Raw genomic sequence first — 20,240 nt, 5'->3', positions numbered from 1 at the left:
TATGATTGCATTATAAAACAAAATATTTACTGAAATATTAACATGTATATTTTATATATTGGTTACTGAAATATCATTATATATACTTTAATATTACATTATGAAAATAATATATATATATATATATATATATATATATATATATATATATATATATATATATATATATATATATATATATATATATATATATATATATATATATATATATAAATATTAATATTATATTATTGTATCATAATAAACAAAATTATTAATATTTGTCATTATTATCAAAAATAAAAGCAGGAGAATTTAAGAAGAAATAACAATTTTTTTTTTCTTTTTATGGATATTTGAGGAGGTTTTAAATTTTTAAAGATTTTTAAGGAGGAGTGTGAACACTTTTATAATCAAACATAGTTTATGGAAGATCTCAAAAATATAAACATAATAATCAAGCATAAAAAAAGGTTAAAATAACTTTTTATTGCCTCTGTCAAAGCAGCTTTTTCATATTTCTTTCGATTTTCAATGACAGAAGCACAATTCATTTTTCTTCTATAATTTTTAAACCTGTTAATAATTCTCTCGTGGAAGCATTTTTAATAGTAAAAAAATTAATTATATATATATATATATATATATATATATATATATATATATATATATATATATATATATATATATATATATATATATATATATATATATATATATCGTATATAGTCAATTAAGTCAATTAGTCAAAAGTTAGTTTGAAAAATCAAGTAATTGATTTAATAGGTTTTGTATAGTTTTGTTTCATTATTATTTAAATGATATTAAAATATAAAAAGCTATTAAGAATTACTTTATAATTTTATTAAAATTTCATTCAAAATAAATTAAAAATCACATATTAAATATATTTTTTTAATTTTATTTTGAATGTTTAAATAAATTGAAATTTAAATAACTAAATAATTTTGTTATTTAAATTTATTCAAGATTTACTCAATTTATTTAAAAGTCATAACACAACTATTACAAAAATCTTTTATAATAGCTAAAATAGATTTTTAAAGCAAGAATAAAATATTTTTAAACAACAAATTATTATTAAGCAATTTATTCAATTCAACCACTACAGCACAAATTAACTTACTGAATATTGAACTAAACTCTGGGTACTTCTCTTGCACAACCATCACCAGCTCATTTAATTGAACTCCGTTTATATATCTATGATTTCGATAAAAACAATTTACAGTAAGAACTTAAACTTAAAAAAAGTTTAAACATAATTTAGATAAAAAATCAATATAATACAACTAAAAACACACGGATTTTGTTGATCAACCTATTCCATTACTTTATGAAAAATGAGCCCAACCCAGTGGTTCATAAATTGACCATCTGCTACTATTGATTTGGCATCAAGTATACCACATGTAAGCCTTGCTTCCACAATTGAATCTGTTGGAATTTCAAATTTCAAACCAGGCCATTGTTTTGAAGAAATACTTTCATCTCTCTCAACTTCTTCTGATGCAGTTATTTTTTGCCTTGTCACTTGAAGCTCCAAAGAAACTAGTTTCAAATTATTATTTGTAACTAAAAAATCTAGGGTTTCTCCATCATCAATTTCTGCACCAGAACCATCATACAATTGTAGCAAATTGCTGGACGAACATTGGAACTTATTGCCACATTTTGACAGCAAATCAGAATACAAAGTATACAGAATAACATTGACTGTATCACCTTTTTGCACATTAATTGATTGCGTCTGCAAATAAAAGTAGATGTTAATATATAATGCAAAAAGAGTTAAAAGTAAATCAGATATATTATCATTAACTATCATTAATATAACACAAAAATTTACATCTCTACCTACCTATAGTAAGTGACCAGGGCCCCGGCCCCGGCTAAAAACATTCCATAGTTAATTAATTTCATAGTTAATTTCATAATTAATTTCATAGTTAATTAATTAATTATACGGAAAGGACAAAGTAGATCAGATGGATATTTGATGTCTTTAAAAGATAGGAAAAGAATCGATGATCATAGAGAGAGTTTGAGAGTAGTAATTATATTTATAGTGTGTCGTCATCATTATCACCGTCATCATTATCACTGTCATCATTATCACCAGAGAAGATGATAATGATGACAGTGATTAAGATGATGATGATCATCATCATCGTCATCATCATTATCATCGTCATCATCATCATCAACTGTATGCTTGATGACGATAATAATAATGATGATCATCATTGATGATTAAGATGCTGTTGATGATCATCATCGATGATTAAGATGCTGATGATAATTATCATAATCAGCATCTTAATCATCGTCATCAAATGCAGCCCCAGTCAACAGAGCTGGACCAGATCCACCTGGACCAGAGGTGTGCGGGGAAGTTTGCTAGGGTTTTTTAACCTTGGCTCTCAGTGGCCCTGTTTATCTGTTTCAAATACTGTACCCTAAAAATAACTCATTGGGATTATATATCAAAATACCTTACATATGAAATATGTACTTACATACATATTTAATATGTTATATTAATAATAATTTTTAATAATAATTACTAAAAAATATATATATATTTTTTACATTTTTATTTCATGAGACTTGTCTCAGTTTTTAACCCTGTCCCTAGTATCATTGTGTTTTAACTAGTTTTGTTAGTTTTTAAACAAAATAAATTAATCACTAAAGGCAGAAATAACAACTCATGATAAATATTCATATGATAAATAATTGGACAATAAAACCTTTTTCTCTTATTTCAACAGATTTAGATAAACTTAAGTTTTTATGATGCTCTACAACATACGAGTTAACCAAAGGAAAAAAATGATATTCCTGTTTCTTGGCACATTGCATACCAAACATTGTTAATAGATATCAAATAATTTATTTTAACTGCTTTTTCTTTGCTTAGAATCAAAAAGAAGATACTGTCAACTGTTTTCCCTGGACTGTTAATGTTTATGTATGAAAAATTGTGTTTAAATTTGGTTCAAACAAATCAAGAAGTACTTCTTGAGCATGATGAAGAGATATCTTTGCATATGAGATGGAGCCTGAAAAATAAAACATTATTATTATATATTGCATGAAAATAAACAAAAAAGTAGCTCATCAATTATTATGATTGCAGCTTACCTGGAACAATTACCTACTTACCTGGAACAATTTTATTACTCCTTTCAAGAAGACGTCTACAAGTTTCAAGCATTAGAAATCTTTTTGAAAATAAATATATAGGGTTTTTGAATTGCTGAAAACCTTATGCTAGCTTTTTAAAAATCTGATGTCGTTGTTCAAAACGCATACACCAGAAAGTTTTCATTGTTCCAATGTAGCTTGAAAGGTCAGGATAATGTGTGATAAAATGGAGCTTTGCTGCTACTCTAGCGTCGTTATATAACATTTAGATATAGTTAACAAGTTGTGGAATAAGAAAATGCAATGATTCAATATGTTCATTACAACGGCTGTTTAATATCAATAAAATATCACAATGGATAATAAACATATTTTTTTTTTTTAAACATCTTCGCTTCCAAAAAAGTTGCAAGCAGCCACTAATTAAAGTTGGAAGTTACTGAAAGAGAAAAGATGAAGATTTTAGAGCAAGATAACGATTGACAGACGACTTAAAATATTGCAAATTATATGAGTCAGGAAAGCAAGATAAAGGAAGCCAAGTCCAAAGAACTGATGTTCGAGGAAAAAAACTAGACGAATAAGCATTTTTGAAGCACTTAGGAACAGTCACAGAAAAAAGATGACACTTAATTGAATGACGAGTAACACGAGAATGAAAGATAGTAGATGGCACAAGAGACGCTAGCTCTTTAGAGCAGTGCCCATTATAGTATTTGTAGAAAAGAGAAAGAGAAGCAACATTACGACGATGTGATAATGGTTAAAGGTTGGCTGCAAGAGCAGGTCCAACTATGTTTACAATGCGTTTTTGCACCTTGTCTAAAAGAGAAAGGGCATCATTAGAGGATCTGCCCCAGATATGGCAACAATATTCCATACAAGGCCGGATTTGAGATTTTTAGAGATAGAGAATAGAATCCGAAGTAAGAAAGTGACGAGCTCGATAAAGAGATGCAACCTTAGCAGATACTAATTTTGCAACTGATTTGATGTATGGTTTCCAGGAAAGATTGGAAGTAAGAGTTAATCCTAGAAGATGTAGAGTAGATGACTCATCGAGTACATCACCGTTCATAAATATAGGAAGATCTAAATTATTGCGATAACGATTGGCTGAAAAAAATTGAGTTTTATCTGAATAAAAGTTCATCAGCCACTGTGAGCCCCATGCTGTAGCAGAAGTGAGATCCTTTTCAAGCTCAAATGCCCCCTCCAAGCAATCGGAGAGTGTTGGTTTCTTATCACGACAAGAATAAATAGTAGTATCATCAGCAAACAATGCCACCTTAGATGTGAGAATATCTGGAAGATCATTAATGTAGATTAAAAAGAGTATAGGGCCAAGGATAGAACCTTGAGGAACCCCTGAAGTTACAGAATAAGAAGAAGAGTGTTGTCCATTGAGGACAACCTTTATGCTACGATTGGAAAGGAAGGATTCGATGATCTTAAAGATGTTGCCGGATACACCATAAGAAGAAAGCTTATGGAGAAGACCAGCATGCCAAACTTTATCAAAAGCTTTTGAAATGTCGAGAGCAATGGCCTTAACCTCTCCACCTTTATCTAATGCACGGTAAAACCTGTCAGTTATTACTGTTAAAAATCAGCTGTAGAACGAGAAGATCGATATCCATATTGATGGTCAGAAAGTAAGTGATTAGATTCAAGATGAGAAATTAAGTGTTTGTTAATTAAAGATTCAAAAACCTTGTTTATGATAGGAAGAAGACTAATAGTACGGTAGTTAGACGAATCAGATCGCTCTCCAGAATTTTTGAAGATAGGGATAACAGATGCCGCTTTCCAGCAGGCTGGAAAGCAAGACTCTAATAAGCACTTGTTGAATAGTTTTGAGAGTATAGACGACAGCTCCGGAGAACACTTTTGAAAGACAATAACAGGTATGTTGTCCGGGCCACAAGCTGTAGAAGAGTCTAGACAGGAAATCATGTTAGATACAGATGCTGAAGTGATATGAATGTCAAGCAATGGATCAACCTGTTTGTTGGCAATATCAGGTAGAAAGCAACTAGTGGAATTAAAAGATGATATGGATGAAAAGTTTTTAGCAAACAAATCAGCTTTGATTTTAGGTGAGGTGACAAAGTCTGAACCATACAAGAGAGGTGGAATTATAGATTTGCCCTTATTATTGATATTAATAAAGATTCTCCAGAAGTCACGAGAGCCTAATTTTTGAGATGAGATACGAGATTTCATGACCTAAGAAGAGCGGGTTTTGGTGTTAGATAAAACCTTTTTACAATTGTTTCTAGCAGTAATAAACAGACGCCTGTTTCCAGGAGAATTGTTTTGCTGATAAATATGGAAGTAACGGTTTCGATTGGCAATCGCAGCAGCCCAGTGTAAAGAAAACCATGGAGAAGGGTGAGGCTTGACCTGGAATCGTTGAAAGGGAATAAAAGATTCCATGCCAGCCTGAACCCATGAAGTTATGTAAGAAGCACATTTGTCGACAGGAAGACGAAAGATTTCTACCCAAGGGCCATCACGAAGAAAATCACGGAAGGAATCCCAGTCAGCTTTACTGTAGTTGTAAGAGGTTCGATATTAGGGGGATTCAGGTGATGGAGAAGAATGAGATATTAGTTTTAGAGAGATCAAACTGTGATTAGAAGCACCTAAGGGTGAATGTGGAGAAATTGAGCACTGACTAGGATCAGGAACAAGACATAAGTCGAGTAGAGAAGGTAAATGGTTCGGGTTGTCTGGAAGTCGAGTTGGAAAGTTGACCATTTAAGTTAGGGATTGAGAAAGGCAAAAGTTGTGGGCTTTAATGCCTGCCGAATCACTGATACTAGAACCAAGCCATTCAGAGTGGTGAGCATTAAAGTCACCAACAGCTACTATATCAGCTGTTGAATAAAGAGAGGGCTTGGTCAATATGATCAAAAATAACGTCAAAAAATGTGCAGTCTTGAGATGAAGGAGAGTGATATAGAACAAAGATAAAGGCAATAGAGTAAAGTGGTGCTAATTGAAAGCACATCAAAGAATAGTCTGTGGATTCAAACCTAGTTTTACGACAAATGGGTGAATGTAAATGCCCAGGCCAAGCATGTGACTATTGGAGTCTTTACGAATTAGAGGAAGATAACCATCAACACTAAGATCACAAGATGAGACAGCTGAACTCAAATTAGTCTCACAAAGAGCAAGTAGGTCTGGTGAACTTTGCAAGAGATAAGACTCAACAGAAGAAAAGTTACTTCGAAGACCACGAATATTAGTGAATGATAGGTTTAGCGATGTTGGTGATGATGATGGTTTTTTGTGTTTTATAGTTTTTGGTACTTTATTCATTTTTAAATTAGATTGAAGAACTTGACTCAAAGCATAGATAGTACTCAGAACACTGTTTAATAGCCCAAGCAATTGTCTCATTACTACTAATAAGCCCTAAGCCGTAACAAAGGGCTCCAAATGTGGCCTCCGCAATGCACAACAAAAGTACAAACAGGGACACCATCCATGCGCAACATGGCACTGTTAATACTTTGATATTTTTCAGCTGTTGATAGAATCAGCCTCTCTGAGAGCTACCACAGAGTTCGGGAAACCTGACTACCAGCCAGACTCAGAACCATAAAACTGAGTTTTAGAGCTGTACCCTCATTAGGAGATAATAGAATGAGTTGCCTAGTCGTAAAAACAGAGACGCAAGCAAAACCCATGCATTGAGTCAAGAAGATCCAGCATTCAACATCCTAAACTGGAAACAATGTATTAAAAATACATCTGCGCCAGCCTAATAGATGAAGAAGGGGTGCGAGGCTGGTCAACAGATAGAAACTGTTTACCCCTTAAGTCTTTGCCTAGGAGGTCTTCTACAAGACAGTAGCTTGGTGCATTTAACATCTGCCCAAGATGAGTATTTTTATCGAGACACTATCTCTAGCCTTTACTCAACCAAGAGCCCCAAGGCAGGGGGTGTTTTAAATCGGAGTTGGCATCTCCTATCCTTTGCCTAAAAAGGCGTATCCTACAAGGCAGCAGGACATGAAGCAGATTGTACTGGTTTACATGTTACCAGTAGCAGGATAACCTGATCTGACAGGATCAGTTATTCTTTTAGCAGGTGATACTATAAATAATGAATAAATTGAATATGGAGAATTGAGACATTGGAAAAAATTTCTCAAAATACATTGCCACAAAACTGGATTTTTTTAAAATCAAAGTTTTATTCGAATCAAAGATCTTCTTTGTAAACAGCAAGAAAAAACAATATGGGAGCAAATTTTAAAAAAGAGAAAACTAGTTTTGCAACCCTTAAGAAACACACAAGAAGAGTATAAAAAGTTCAAATAAATATCAGATTAACCAAAAAAGGTAATCTGATACTTATTATAGTTACAGCAGAACTGTTAATTAAAAGAAATATATTTTATTGAGATTTTTGACTAAATTCTCAGCTAATCTCAAAACTTATTTGATAATTTTAAAACTATTTAATATTTTTTTTTTTAGGTAATGAAAAGATTTCTCTAGACTTGGCAAAGGTTTCACAAAAAAATAATACATATATAACACCATATTGGAAGTTCTGGAGAAAATATTACAAATAAAGCAATAAGAACTCATAAAAATTTTATTCTGCAGGAGGAGTAGGAATCAAAAAGTGAGAAATATCCCAATAAGGAGCAATCTTCCCAATCATATCCCAATAAGGAGCAATCTTCGACATTAAAATTATCAAAAAGAAACAATGGCAAACATAACGAAATGGATAGCATCTCACTAGCATTTAGTGCCAGCTTTGATGTCATAAAAGTTGATGTCAATATTAAATTCACTGGCAATTTTAGATCTCTTAGCAATAAATTCATACCAAGCAATGTTAGTTTTCGCTTGATCATATACTGATTCAAAAATGTTGAAATTACAACTTGGCTTATTCCTTCCAAAAAATCATGCATAAAATCACTTGGAAAAAATGCAAAAAATGCACATACATTTGGTAAGTGTAAAAGTGGAGATAAATACAGACATCCATGTTTTTGTTTTGAACTATCAATAATGTAAGATTCGTGAGTTCTTTGAAATACATTTGTGTTTTCTTGTCTAACACACAAGCAACAATGTCTACATATGTATCCACTATGAAAATGTGATTGCAAACTGAGAAGTGGATGAGCTGTTAAGTTGTCAGCAGCCATAAAACACGCAATTACATGATACTCTTCATCATTTACACAAAATGTATAAATAATAAGTTGAAAAAGGCATCAATAATTGGCTTGCAAAACTCATAATGGGTAATTTTAACCACTTTCAAATTACACAATGAAGCTAAATGATAATTGCCCATTTTAGATGCATTGTTCTTTCGGTTTAAAATAGAAAAATAAATTGCTGATATTTTATGTATACCCCTGCTGATGCCTATTGGGTTACATACTTCTAACTCATCTGAATACAAACCAATGTATACTGTTTTGTTTGGATCTGAAAATGGTAGTATAGAATTTTGAAAGTAGCTCGATTTTGAAAAAGACAAAGAATCTGGGTGCAAAATTGTTTGACCTTTCAGAATACTTTTTAGGTTTTATCCAAGAGGTACATGATAAAAAAATCCTTGCCAACAGTAACTCTCATTACTTTTACATGACCCAATCCACCTAAATAAGCATCAAATTTATCTGGGTTCATACAATGTGATAAACATAAATTAATACTGTTGTCTCTTTAGAGTTTATACAGGAAACATTGTGCATATGAGTTGTGAATTGATATGGCAGTCTGTTGCAAAAAACTTTCAAACGATCTACAAACATCATCCAATATAGCTTTAACTGAATAACCAAGCAGTAAAAGTAACTTTTTAGAAGTTTTTTCAGAAACTAAATGATAATTCATCGTTTTCATAAAAAACCTTTTCATTTCATCAAACATGTCAAATATATCAGTTGACTGGTCTGCATATTTATCAGATAATCTTATACTATTACAAATTGGCAAATCCAATTGAATAGCAGACTCAATCTGAATCTGTGTAGTATTATGTTTCAGTTCATCTTGATGCCTTCTATAAACATGATTTTTTGAAACAATGTAGTTTACAAATTCAGCAGAACAAAAATAACCCAGTATTCTAAAAAAATTACACAAATTCAAGAGTTTTTAAGTTATATAAAATAAATATATTTATTAAACATACAACACACACGTAATATAACATGTCTATATAACACACACGTAAAAATTTAAATGTTATTATTTAAATATTTGACAGCTGAAATATATACATATATATATATATATATATATATATATATATATATATATATATATATATATATATATATATATATATATATATATATATATATATATATATATATATATATATATATATATATATATATATATATATATATATATATATATACATACATATATACATACATACATATATTATATATATATGTATGTATGTATATATAAATATATATATATATATATATACATATATATATACATACATATATATATACATATATATATATATATATATATATATATATATATACATACATATATATATATATATATACATACATATATACATACATATATTATATATATATATATATATATATATATATATATATATATATATATATATATATATATATATATATGATATATATATATATATATATATATATATATATATATATATATATATATATATATATATATATTTGTAATATTATATTTATGTCGATTTCAGTATTCCATATATTTGGAATGAACTGAAACAAATAATTAGTTAGAAAACAATTCTTTGTAGAAAAATTTAATCTAGAAATCATAACTGCCTAATTATTTAATCATTTGTTGCAATGTTTTCATTTGATTTCAGCAAAAACTTCTAATAAAATATAAAGTTGCGCGCAAAACATAACAATGCTTTGGGTTAACCAAGATGGCGACTGAATTTCAAAAGTGGCTTCAGCGCATTTTATATAAAACTAGCAGTAGGCAACTCGAAATCCAAGTCTTATTTTAAAGTTGCGGAAAATTGTTTAGGTAAAATATCCGGAAAAAGTTTTCCCTTTTTTTTCTCTTAATTTTACTGTTAACTGAGTAGTTTTTAATTCTTTTCAAACTGTTCTTTTTACGCTTTACGTGAATACAAATTCGAGCAAAATCGATAAATGTATTCACATAAAGGTGAGCAACTAGTCTAAAAGTGCTGAGTAAAAAGAGTTGATTTTTTTATTCACCTAGCATGAGCTGAAAAGATTATAAACAGATGTTAAAACCATATAAAACAGTTGTAAAAAGTATATTTAAACTTGTGTTTCCTTTTTTTTTAAACAAATTTATTTACATGATATGTAATTAAATGTGTAACAAAAATGTATATATATACATATAATAAAAACCCTTCATAAAACAAATTTTTCTTTAAAAACAATTGAAAACAATTCATTAACATTGAAGGCACTTTTCAAAATCAGTTATATCAGCCGCCATCTACACGACCGAGGCTATTGTAAAGAAGCCTATTGTAAAGAAAACCATATTAAAATAATTTAAAATAGTTATTACCGATAGGGACTATGATTAAACATATTTAAAAATTTACGTGATTCCATATTATCAGGAAATTATAGAAAAGTAAGTTAGTAAAAATTAAAAAAGAACAAAATAGAAACTGGATTTTTAAAAACTACTTAACCCAGAGCATTTTGACAATGGTGTTCAGTATTGAAACCAAAATCTTTTAATCAAAAGCCAACTCATTTAACTAACCTCATTCAAAGAGGAAAATAATTAATAACACCAAAGATAAAAAAAATTAATATGAGGTATAAAAATTGTACTGTAGCAATATCAAATGTTATCTTGGCTTTTAGTGAATGATTAAAAGTAGTTAGTGAAACTACCTGTAATCATTTTTAACGATAGACACCAACGGGAAGGTAAGCCAAGCTGTCTATCAACACAAAACATTACAACAATAACATCACAATAATTACGCAAAGCATTAGCAAATAGCTTAAGATGTTTGTAAGATCACACTACAATAAATATTAACAGACATTTTTTTTATATATATATAACTAAAAAAGGCCAGAAAACAGACATTAAATATATAACAGTAAAGGATTGTCCATAAATTATGCAAAGCAAAATATATTTAAAAAACGGAAGTAAAAGATATTAGGCTCTTTTTTTTAAATTTAAGTTTATGCCAAAAATTAGATAATGTTTTTGATAAAAAAAATTTTGTTCTAATTATCAGATTAGTATTTTTTTAATTTAATTAATGTTATTTTTTTGATCTAATTTAAAGTGCCCATATTACCAAGTGGTGTGGGTAATATGTAGTTATGTATATACATATATATATGTATGCATATATGTATGTATGTATATATATATATGTATATATATATATATATATATATATATATATATATATATATATAAATATATATATACACACACACACACACATACACGCTGTACATAAAAGAAAAAACAAAATTTTTATAAAACAAATATATACATATACACACAAAAACTTTCATGTCTACAAATAACATTTTTTTAATTGTAGACATGAAAGTTTTCAATTATCCCGCCGGACCTTCGACCCCTGTATGAGGGGTGTTGACCTCCCCATCTAAATGATAGGTGGTCAGTCCCCTCATACTGAACCCACCTCTGAAATGACCAATGGGTCAAAGGTCCGGGCTTCTTTTTCCCAAAGACTTTATAATCTTCACACGTAAGTTCTAAAAATAAAAATTGATATATTTTTTTAAACTGAATTTTAAAATTTTAATTTTAAATGATGGAGCAAAATTATAATTGAAAAATGTATTACTTATAATCAAGCAAATATTTTAGCAATTGAGAACTTATAATTACCGTTTGGTGTTTTATCTAAAAAAAACATAGACTTAAATGTTCTTCTTGCTTGCGAAAAGATAAATAAAAACACGTACATAAGACATTTTAAATGAAATTTTACCTTTGCCATTTGACAATTCATCTAGATGGAAAAAAATTGTAAATATGTGAACATTTGAATTTTTTTTTTACATAAATACATGTATATAAGTACATAACATAAGTACATTTACATAAGAAAAATTTAAAAAAATAGTAAAAAATGATTTTATCAAAATATTAATAAATTACAAACTAAATTAAGAACAATATGCCTAACTTACCAACTCGCCTTTGAAGGAGAACTAAAAAATAAATAAATAAACAAAATAAAAATTAAAAAAGAAACTTAACTAACAATATATATATATATATATATATATATATATATATATATATATTATATATATATATATATATATATATATATATATATATATATATATATATATATATATATATATATATATATATATATATATACATATATATATATATATATATATATATATATATATATATATATATATATATATATATATATATATATATATATGTATATATATATATATATATATATATATATATATATATATATATATATATATATATATATATATATATATATATATATATATTAGTATAAACACTTATCTAATTTTTTCTTACTTCTATACAGTGTTTCACCATCAGTAGGTTCATCAGGAAGAATTCTTTCTGATGAACCTATTGATGTACCTAGAGACTAAGAACCTACAAAATTACAGTATTCATATTTAAAAGATTAGATAAATTACAGTATTCATGTTTAGATAGTACTAAAAAAACTATTTTACCAGACATTCTATTTCTTACTTCTTCTAAAAAATGAAAAGGCTATAAAAATTAGAACAATAAAAACAACCAATAACAAACAAACGATTATTTAAATTTTTATTTTAAACAATAAACAACATCAATTCTTCTTGAGAATAAAGTACATCAGCTCTAATTCGACAGCTGACTTTACTCGAAAATGTAACCACGCATTAAAAAAAGTCTAGAAACTACTTAAAAACTAAGAAATAGTGTATTTTACAGAATCGTAAGTAACAATACGAACAATAGGCGAAACTATGCGTAACTATGCGCACAAATAATGTTCATTAGCGTAATAATATTTAGATATAAACTATGCCATCTCCTGTTATTAAACCTCCTTTATTATTATTTAACTTTTATTTCGCTGATTAAACAATATTACAATTTTTCATATAAAATAAATAACATCGTAAACATAAAAAACCTTTATAAAAAAACGTTATTAATCTTTTTAATTTATAATATATATATATATATATATATATACATATATATATATATATATATATATACATATATATATATATATATATATATATATATATATATATATATATATATATATATATATATATATATATATATATATATATATATATATATATATATATATATATATATATATATATATATATATATATATATATATATATATTAGGGTGGAGTGAATTTTAGTTTTTTTTATAATTCGTTTAGCCTGGGTGTGCAAAAGTTGTCTATTCATTTAACCATCCAGATAACTTTTCACTGGCACTGAAAAAAATTTTGTAAGCATATTTTTTTTATCATAAGTTGAATTTGTGTTAAGAGGTGTCGAATTCGACACCTTTTAATGTCAACACCTTTTTTTTTAAACGCTAACACCTATTTCCGAAACAGTTCGCGGTTTTTTGTATTCAATACCTATTTCATGAACACGAACACCTATATAGGTATCCACGTTCGTTTTATCAACACCTTTTTACGCTAACACCTTTTTTTTAATACATTAACGCCTTTTTCCGTTACAGTATATATCAATTGTTATGACGTGGTTAAGAACGAAGTTCTTAACCACGTCATAACAATTGATATATACTGTAGTTAAGAACGTGGTTAAGAACGAAGTTATCTCGAAAGATAACTTCGTTCTTAACCCACGTCATAACAATTGAGTATTTTTCATTTTGTTTTTCCGATAGTTTCTCGGCTAGTCTTCTAATAAACTAATGACATTCTTTACCCATACCTCCATTTGTACCAAACACTAGTGGTGTCAAACTGCCATGTTCGACTTCACGAACTCGTTCGCCATATTCTCTTGTTTATCTTTTTCGTGTTTTCTGAATATAGCAGCTATATCCAGATTTTTGTTGCTCAGGGAATTAACATACGTAACTCTTACGTCAAAGATATATATACGACTATATAATATAGAATTATTAAACTTAATTGGCTTTTTTAATTTTTTAATTAAATTAAGACTCTGCGAGGGAAAACTTTTGATCCTTTTTGTTTTGTTTATTGTGAAAGTTTCCGTTACGTAATTTATGGACGATCCCAAACTCAGTTTTCAGATCAAATATAAGAAATATTTAATTCTCTGCAGTTGGTGTTGAAGTTCTTTATAGACATTATTGCAATTCTGAAAAAGTTAATCTTTATTAGAACGATATAATTTTATCATAAAAACCGTTGATTAAAACCTAATGGACGATCAAGGAGTTTGCGATGAATTTGATCATTTAAAGGGTAATTATTTTTAAAATAATTACTATACATATAAATTTTTTTATTAGTTTTTATTTTCACTCTCACATTTTTCAGTTAAAAAACTTCCCCAAGAGGCGTTGTACACGCTTGCGTATGAATTGCTTAATGATTGGGAGAAACTTGCTCGCAAGTTGAATATTAGTCATGAAAATATTAAAAATGTTTTTTTTTTGCATTATATATAAATAAAAAGGTAATTTGACCAATAAAGAATTCAGCTATATAAATATTTATTGCGTCATATTAAAATTAGAATAAATCAAGGAAAAAATTTATTTTGCATTTATATTTCTTAAAAGATTTTGTGGGAAAAAAGTTTTCATATAAATTATGAAACTTTATGTATATATTGTAACTTTGGCAAACTTTAAGGTGCTACTGAAGTTTCTTCCCCCCCCCCTCCCCCATCACTCCTTTTTTTTATTGCTGATTATGATAGAGAATTTTATGCTGATTAAGAATAGTATAAGAACATAGGTCTGAAAATCAACAACGTGTGCTCTAATTTGCTGTTGAAGTTTAAAAAATTACACTAAAAAACGCTAACATTCGCCATTTTTTTTATACTCGGTTATAATTAAAATCCTTTTCAGGGATGAATTTTAAAAAGCCTGGTTTCTATTAACAATGTAAAGCAAAACTGTTGAAAATGCTGAGCGCATCATTTTCTGATTTATCTCTGACCCAAACCTTGATCCTGTCCCAAATCATGTACGTTTAATTGCGCCAATCCCTATTTGTCAGTCGAAGTATTTGCATTTCGTTGTGCCAATCCCTATTTGTCAGTCGATGTATGTACATTCAATGGCGCCAATGCCTATTTTTCAGTCGATGCATGTACATTTAATTGCGCGAATCCCTATTTGTCAGTCAATTTATGTACATTTTAAAAGCAAACACTTAAATTAATTTTTAAAGAATTAATTAAAAATATATATAAAAATATATAAAAATATAAAAAAATATATAAAAATATATATATAATATATATTAATTTTACAATTACAATACATTTAATTTAAAGATAATTTAATTTTGACGACAATAAAAACCGGGTTGCTTAATTAAAAAAAGATTTTCTAAGCGATTGATTTCAAAATGTAAACTTGGATGTAAAACGTTTTTAAAAAATGGCGAATATTAGCGTTTTTTGGTGTAATTTTTTAAACTTCAACAGCGAATTAGAGTACTTTTTGCTGATTTTCAGACCTTTATTTTTATACAATTCGTAATCAACATAAAATTCTCTATCAAATCAGCAATAAAAAAAAAGGAAAGAGGGGGGAGGGGAGAAACTGCTATAGCGCCAACTTTAAAATGCTTTAAAGGTACACAAAATTTTTTAAATTAAGACTCAATTTAAGTCTTTGAATGGAAATTTTCCCATTAACCGAGTAAAATCAGATTTGGTACAAAAGTATATAACAGTTTATTTTCAAAAGTGACTCAAGTTTAAAAGCCTGTAACCCCGATTATTTTACTACGTTGTAGAACTGCATTAAATATTGTTATGTTATTTAATCATATTAAACTATATATTATTTAAAATCATATTATTTAAAGTTATATTCTATAAAAAATTAAATTGTATTAAATCATATAAAATCTACTTTTAATAGCATTATTATTCAATGCGCTTTTAAATGGAATTTGTATTCAGATATTACAAATAAAAAGAAAACCACTCTTGATCGATTTAAAAAGGAATCTAAACGGTTGTTCTTATATATGGACCTAACTATGCTAGATTTTAAATGTTTCTTTTAAATAAAGTAAAGATCTAATAAAAGATTAAGATAACTTAAAAAAAGCTCTAATATAACATTAAGGTAGCTTAAAAAAAAAATTCTTTTAAAAGAATTTTATTATCACAATCCACCATAACAAAGTTTATTTGTCTTTTTTTTAAAGTCTATTTTTTTTCATTTTATTTTATTTTATTACAAGTATATAATCGTTTTTTTTTTGCAACTGCAGCTGCCTTTTTTTTCTTTTTGCAACTGCAGCTAATGTAAGCATTTTAGTAATTACTAATCACTAGTTTGTATATTTATGCCAATATAATATGATATTTATAAATCACGATTTTATAAAAATGGGGCTCGTTGATAAGACAGAATTATGTCTTCTTCTTGCTCCAGCCATACTTATTTTGTTGTATATGTATAAAAATTGTATTTATTGTAGAAAGCGAAATAAACATATTTAAAAAAAAATGGTTAAGAAAAATATACATAGTTTAAATAAAAATATATAGATAAAAGGTTTTAAATCAGATACGGCGTTTACAAATAGAATCACATATACATAAAAAATTTAGAATTATATAGTTTGATTTTATTTTGTGAAGAAGAAAATTTTTTTTCAAGTTACAGGATTATTCATTTTTATATGTGCATCTATTCATTTTTATATGCGTGTTTATTCATTCCTATATGAGCATTTATTCATTCTTAAATGTGTATTTATTCATTCTTATATGTGTATTTATTCATTCTCATATGCACGTTTTTATGCGAGTCAACTACTCATAAAATCTCTAATATAACTTTATATTGTTGTGAAATCTTAATATTAACATAAATGTATTTGTAATGATGCGGTCTTCGTGAAGGTATTTTAATGTAATGATGCGTCCCTCTTAGCAAAAACCATATGTGCTGTTAGTATACACATTAAATCCAGTTTCATCCAAATAAATAAGTTTTTTATTTGAAATTCCATAAATTTCGCTTACAAATGCTGAGCATGTGTCAATAACATGTGTTGAGTTTCGTTGCTCTGGCACATGCACACCACACTTTCTTGATAAATCCGAGCATTTGAGTTTTCTTAAAATAGTAGGCTGAGTCATGTTGAAGGCAAAAAGATTTTCTTTTATTGCTTCTCGCGTACAAAGATTGTTTTCTTGTCCGCATAATTCGATATTATTTTTTATTAAAGCGTTTATAGATCTTTTACTTGGTTTTTTTTTTATCAGAAAACGACTTGAATGCAGGCATGTCGTCGAATTCTCCTCTCTTTAACTTAACGATAAGATTTTGAGCTGTGCGCTTAGATAAATTAAGAGAAGTGAAAATGCTTGTTGTAGATTCATTCCTTTCAACTAAATGCTTAAGCATTTCAATGTGCTCTTTTGTAATAGTTTTCATTGTTTTACGATCGGCATTGCTATTTACTCTCCCATCCATAGGGTAAATATTTGATATTAATAATAATTATAAATAATTAAATTAATAATAATAAATAAATAAGACTAAATGATATTCTGTGCATTCGTTAGTTTATGGACACTTATTTAACGTATCAAGTCACGGTAAATAAGTAGATCGTTAAATAAGTAGACAAGTTGAACAGTTAAGGCATATTTTGTTAACCCAAACAAACAAATTAAAACAATTAAAAAACAATGTTATCTTAACTAAAAGCATTTTAGCAATTTTGCATTAACTTTGTCAAAGCAAATTTGCATTTACTTTGTCATGCAAATTATTATTATTTTACGGCATTTTAATTAGTGTTGTGACTAAAAATTGTAACTAACTTAACTAAAAAAACCGTAACTAAAATTACCCAACTAACTTTTTAGTCTAACTAAAATTAGTCGACTAACTTTTTAGTCTAACTAAATTTAGTCGACTAACTTTTTAGTCTAACTAAAATTAGTCGACTAACTTTTTAGTCTAACTAAATTTAGTCGACTAACTTTTTAGCGTAACTAAAATTAGTCGACTAACTTTTTAGCGTAAATAAATTAGTCGACTAACTTTTTAGTCTAACTAAATCTAGTCGACTAACTTTTTAGCGTAAATAAATTAGTCGACTAACTTTTTAGTCTAAATAAATCTAGTCGACTAACTTTTTAGCGTAACTAAATTTAGTCGACTAACTTTTTAGCGTAACTAAAATTAGTCGATTAAAACAAGCTTCAGTACTAAAAACTGAATAACCTATGAAGCATGAATATTTCACACACGATGGCACATTATTGTGGCGGTTGAATGTCCCAAATATGGTTCATAGGGGCACGTCAAATCAAATTCGTAACGTATTAAATCAACTTTGATTATTAGAATTTTGTCCCAGCTCTGAGACAACTACAAATGCGGTTGTTGCAACTGTTTATAAACACCCAATGGGCACGGAATCTAAAAAAGGCACCCTTTGAACGTTTAATTAACATTCTGCAGTTTAATTTAACGTCTAATTCGGGGTTGGGAAAGCGAACTTGTTGGGGGTATTTTTGTTCTCACGCTCCAATCACCGCAATTTTTTTGAGAAACATTTTCATTTGACTTAACAACATTCTTGAGTTATGAGTTCGCATGATGCCTAAAAGTGTCATATCTGAAACATCAAAAAAATCCTGCCCACGCCGCTGGTAAAGCAATATACGAAAAATAAAATTTTCGCAAGAATCACAAGCGAAAAGAAACTTGCTAATCGATTCATTTCGAAAGAAGATTTTTGAAACCTACCGAAAGGACGCAGTTAAAAAATAATATCAGTTTTTTACTTCATAAAAATTTGCATGCGCGATAATTGACACTTATGAGTAATGAGCATTTAATTACTTAGTTCATTGAACGGATTTTTTTAAATGGAACATTTCAATCTTGTTTTTATGACGAATTTCAAATTTTCTTCCGTAAGTGACCGTTCTTCAAGTGGATTTATCGAAAATTTTCCTTTCGAAATAAATTTTTTGATCATTATTTAAAAAAACAAACTAGTAAAAATTTAATATGTTGCTATACTGAAGATAAAGTTTCATTACAAACAGCTTGATATATACAGATATCTTATTTTCACATTTCTTGCAGTTAGGCGAATAAACTTCCTTTATAGATTTTAAAACGTAGTTATTAAAAGCGCTCATTTCTCAAGTGCTACTTCCGAAAGTGAAACTTTTGGAAGTTTTGGAAGAGCATTATTTGAAATAGCAACTTGCGAAAGTCTAATTTTCAGAAGTATTATTTGCGAAAGTTACTTTGAGAAATTTTAATGCTTCTATATATTCGTTACGAATAAAAATAAATACTAATTGTATATACCCTTGTGAAAGATTTTTTTACAGAAATCTTTGAAACCTTTCGGCTAACAACCCTATTTCGAAGGCTTAAAATAGCAACATAGGAAAAATTATCCCAGATAAGTAACATTCCTAAAATTGGATTTTATTATACATTGCCTATAAATTTTCATTTTCATATTAGTGATATATAGTATTGGAGCCAGCGAGAAGGGAAGGTGGTGTTGGGGGTATGACACTCACTATCTATTACCATGGAACTATAAGAGATGGACGTGCAACCTATTGTTTTACATCAAAGAGGCCGCAGAAATCAGCGAGCCATGCGAGTTTCCGACAAACTCTAAATTTTCCCCCATCAACAAAAAAATCTATTAAAATGGCTGCCCTTAGTTTTTAAACAGAAACTCTGATCACGTGGCATTAGTTTAAATTTTATAGCATTTGTTTAATAAGACTGATCAGGATAAGTAACTACTTCACGTGTTGACAAATTACTAAACAAATT

At 28.1% G+C, this 20,240-nt stretch overlaps 1 protein-coding gene and 1 long non-coding RNA gene across 4 annotated transcripts in view; one reads left to right on the top strand and one right to left on the bottom strand.

Annotated features, from left to right (window-relative positions):
- Positions 1-7,704: 7,704 nt before the first annotated feature.
- Positions 7,705-14,291, bottom strand: LOC136091384 (uncharacterized). Its single transcript, XR_010643947.1, has 4 exons — positions 14,177-14,291; positions 12,372-12,392; positions 12,170-12,190; positions 7,705-9,271 (listed from the first exon to the last, which is right to left on the bottom strand). It is a non-coding gene; the product is annotated as an uncharacterized LOC136091384 (long non-coding RNA).
- A 159-nt stretch (positions 14,292-14,450) lies between these two features.
- The window catches only part of LOC136091292 (uncharacterized), a 42,502-nt gene continuing 36,712 nt past the window's right edge, over positions 14,451-20,240 (top strand). Inside the window, exon 1 of one of the 3 annotated variants that reach the window (XM_065818668.1) lies at positions 14,451-14,679. In XM_065818668.1, the coding sequence (XP_065674740.1) occupies positions 14,637-14,679 (43 nt within the window). In that variant the 5' untranslated portion in view covers positions 14,451-14,636. The remainder of the gene's footprint in view (positions 14,680-20,240) is intronic. The other 2 variants (XM_065818667.1, XM_065818669.1) reach the window with 2 other exon arrangements.

This window comes from Hydra vulgaris, chromosome 15 (genome assembly GCF_038396675.1).
Source record: "Hydra vulgaris chromosome 15, alternate assembly HydraT2T_AEP".
In the NCBI taxonomy this organism is placed as follows: Eukaryota; Metazoa; Cnidaria; class Hydrozoa; order Anthoathecata; family Hydridae; genus Hydra; species Hydra vulgaris.
This window is presented reverse-complemented; position numbering and strand designations above follow the sequence as displayed.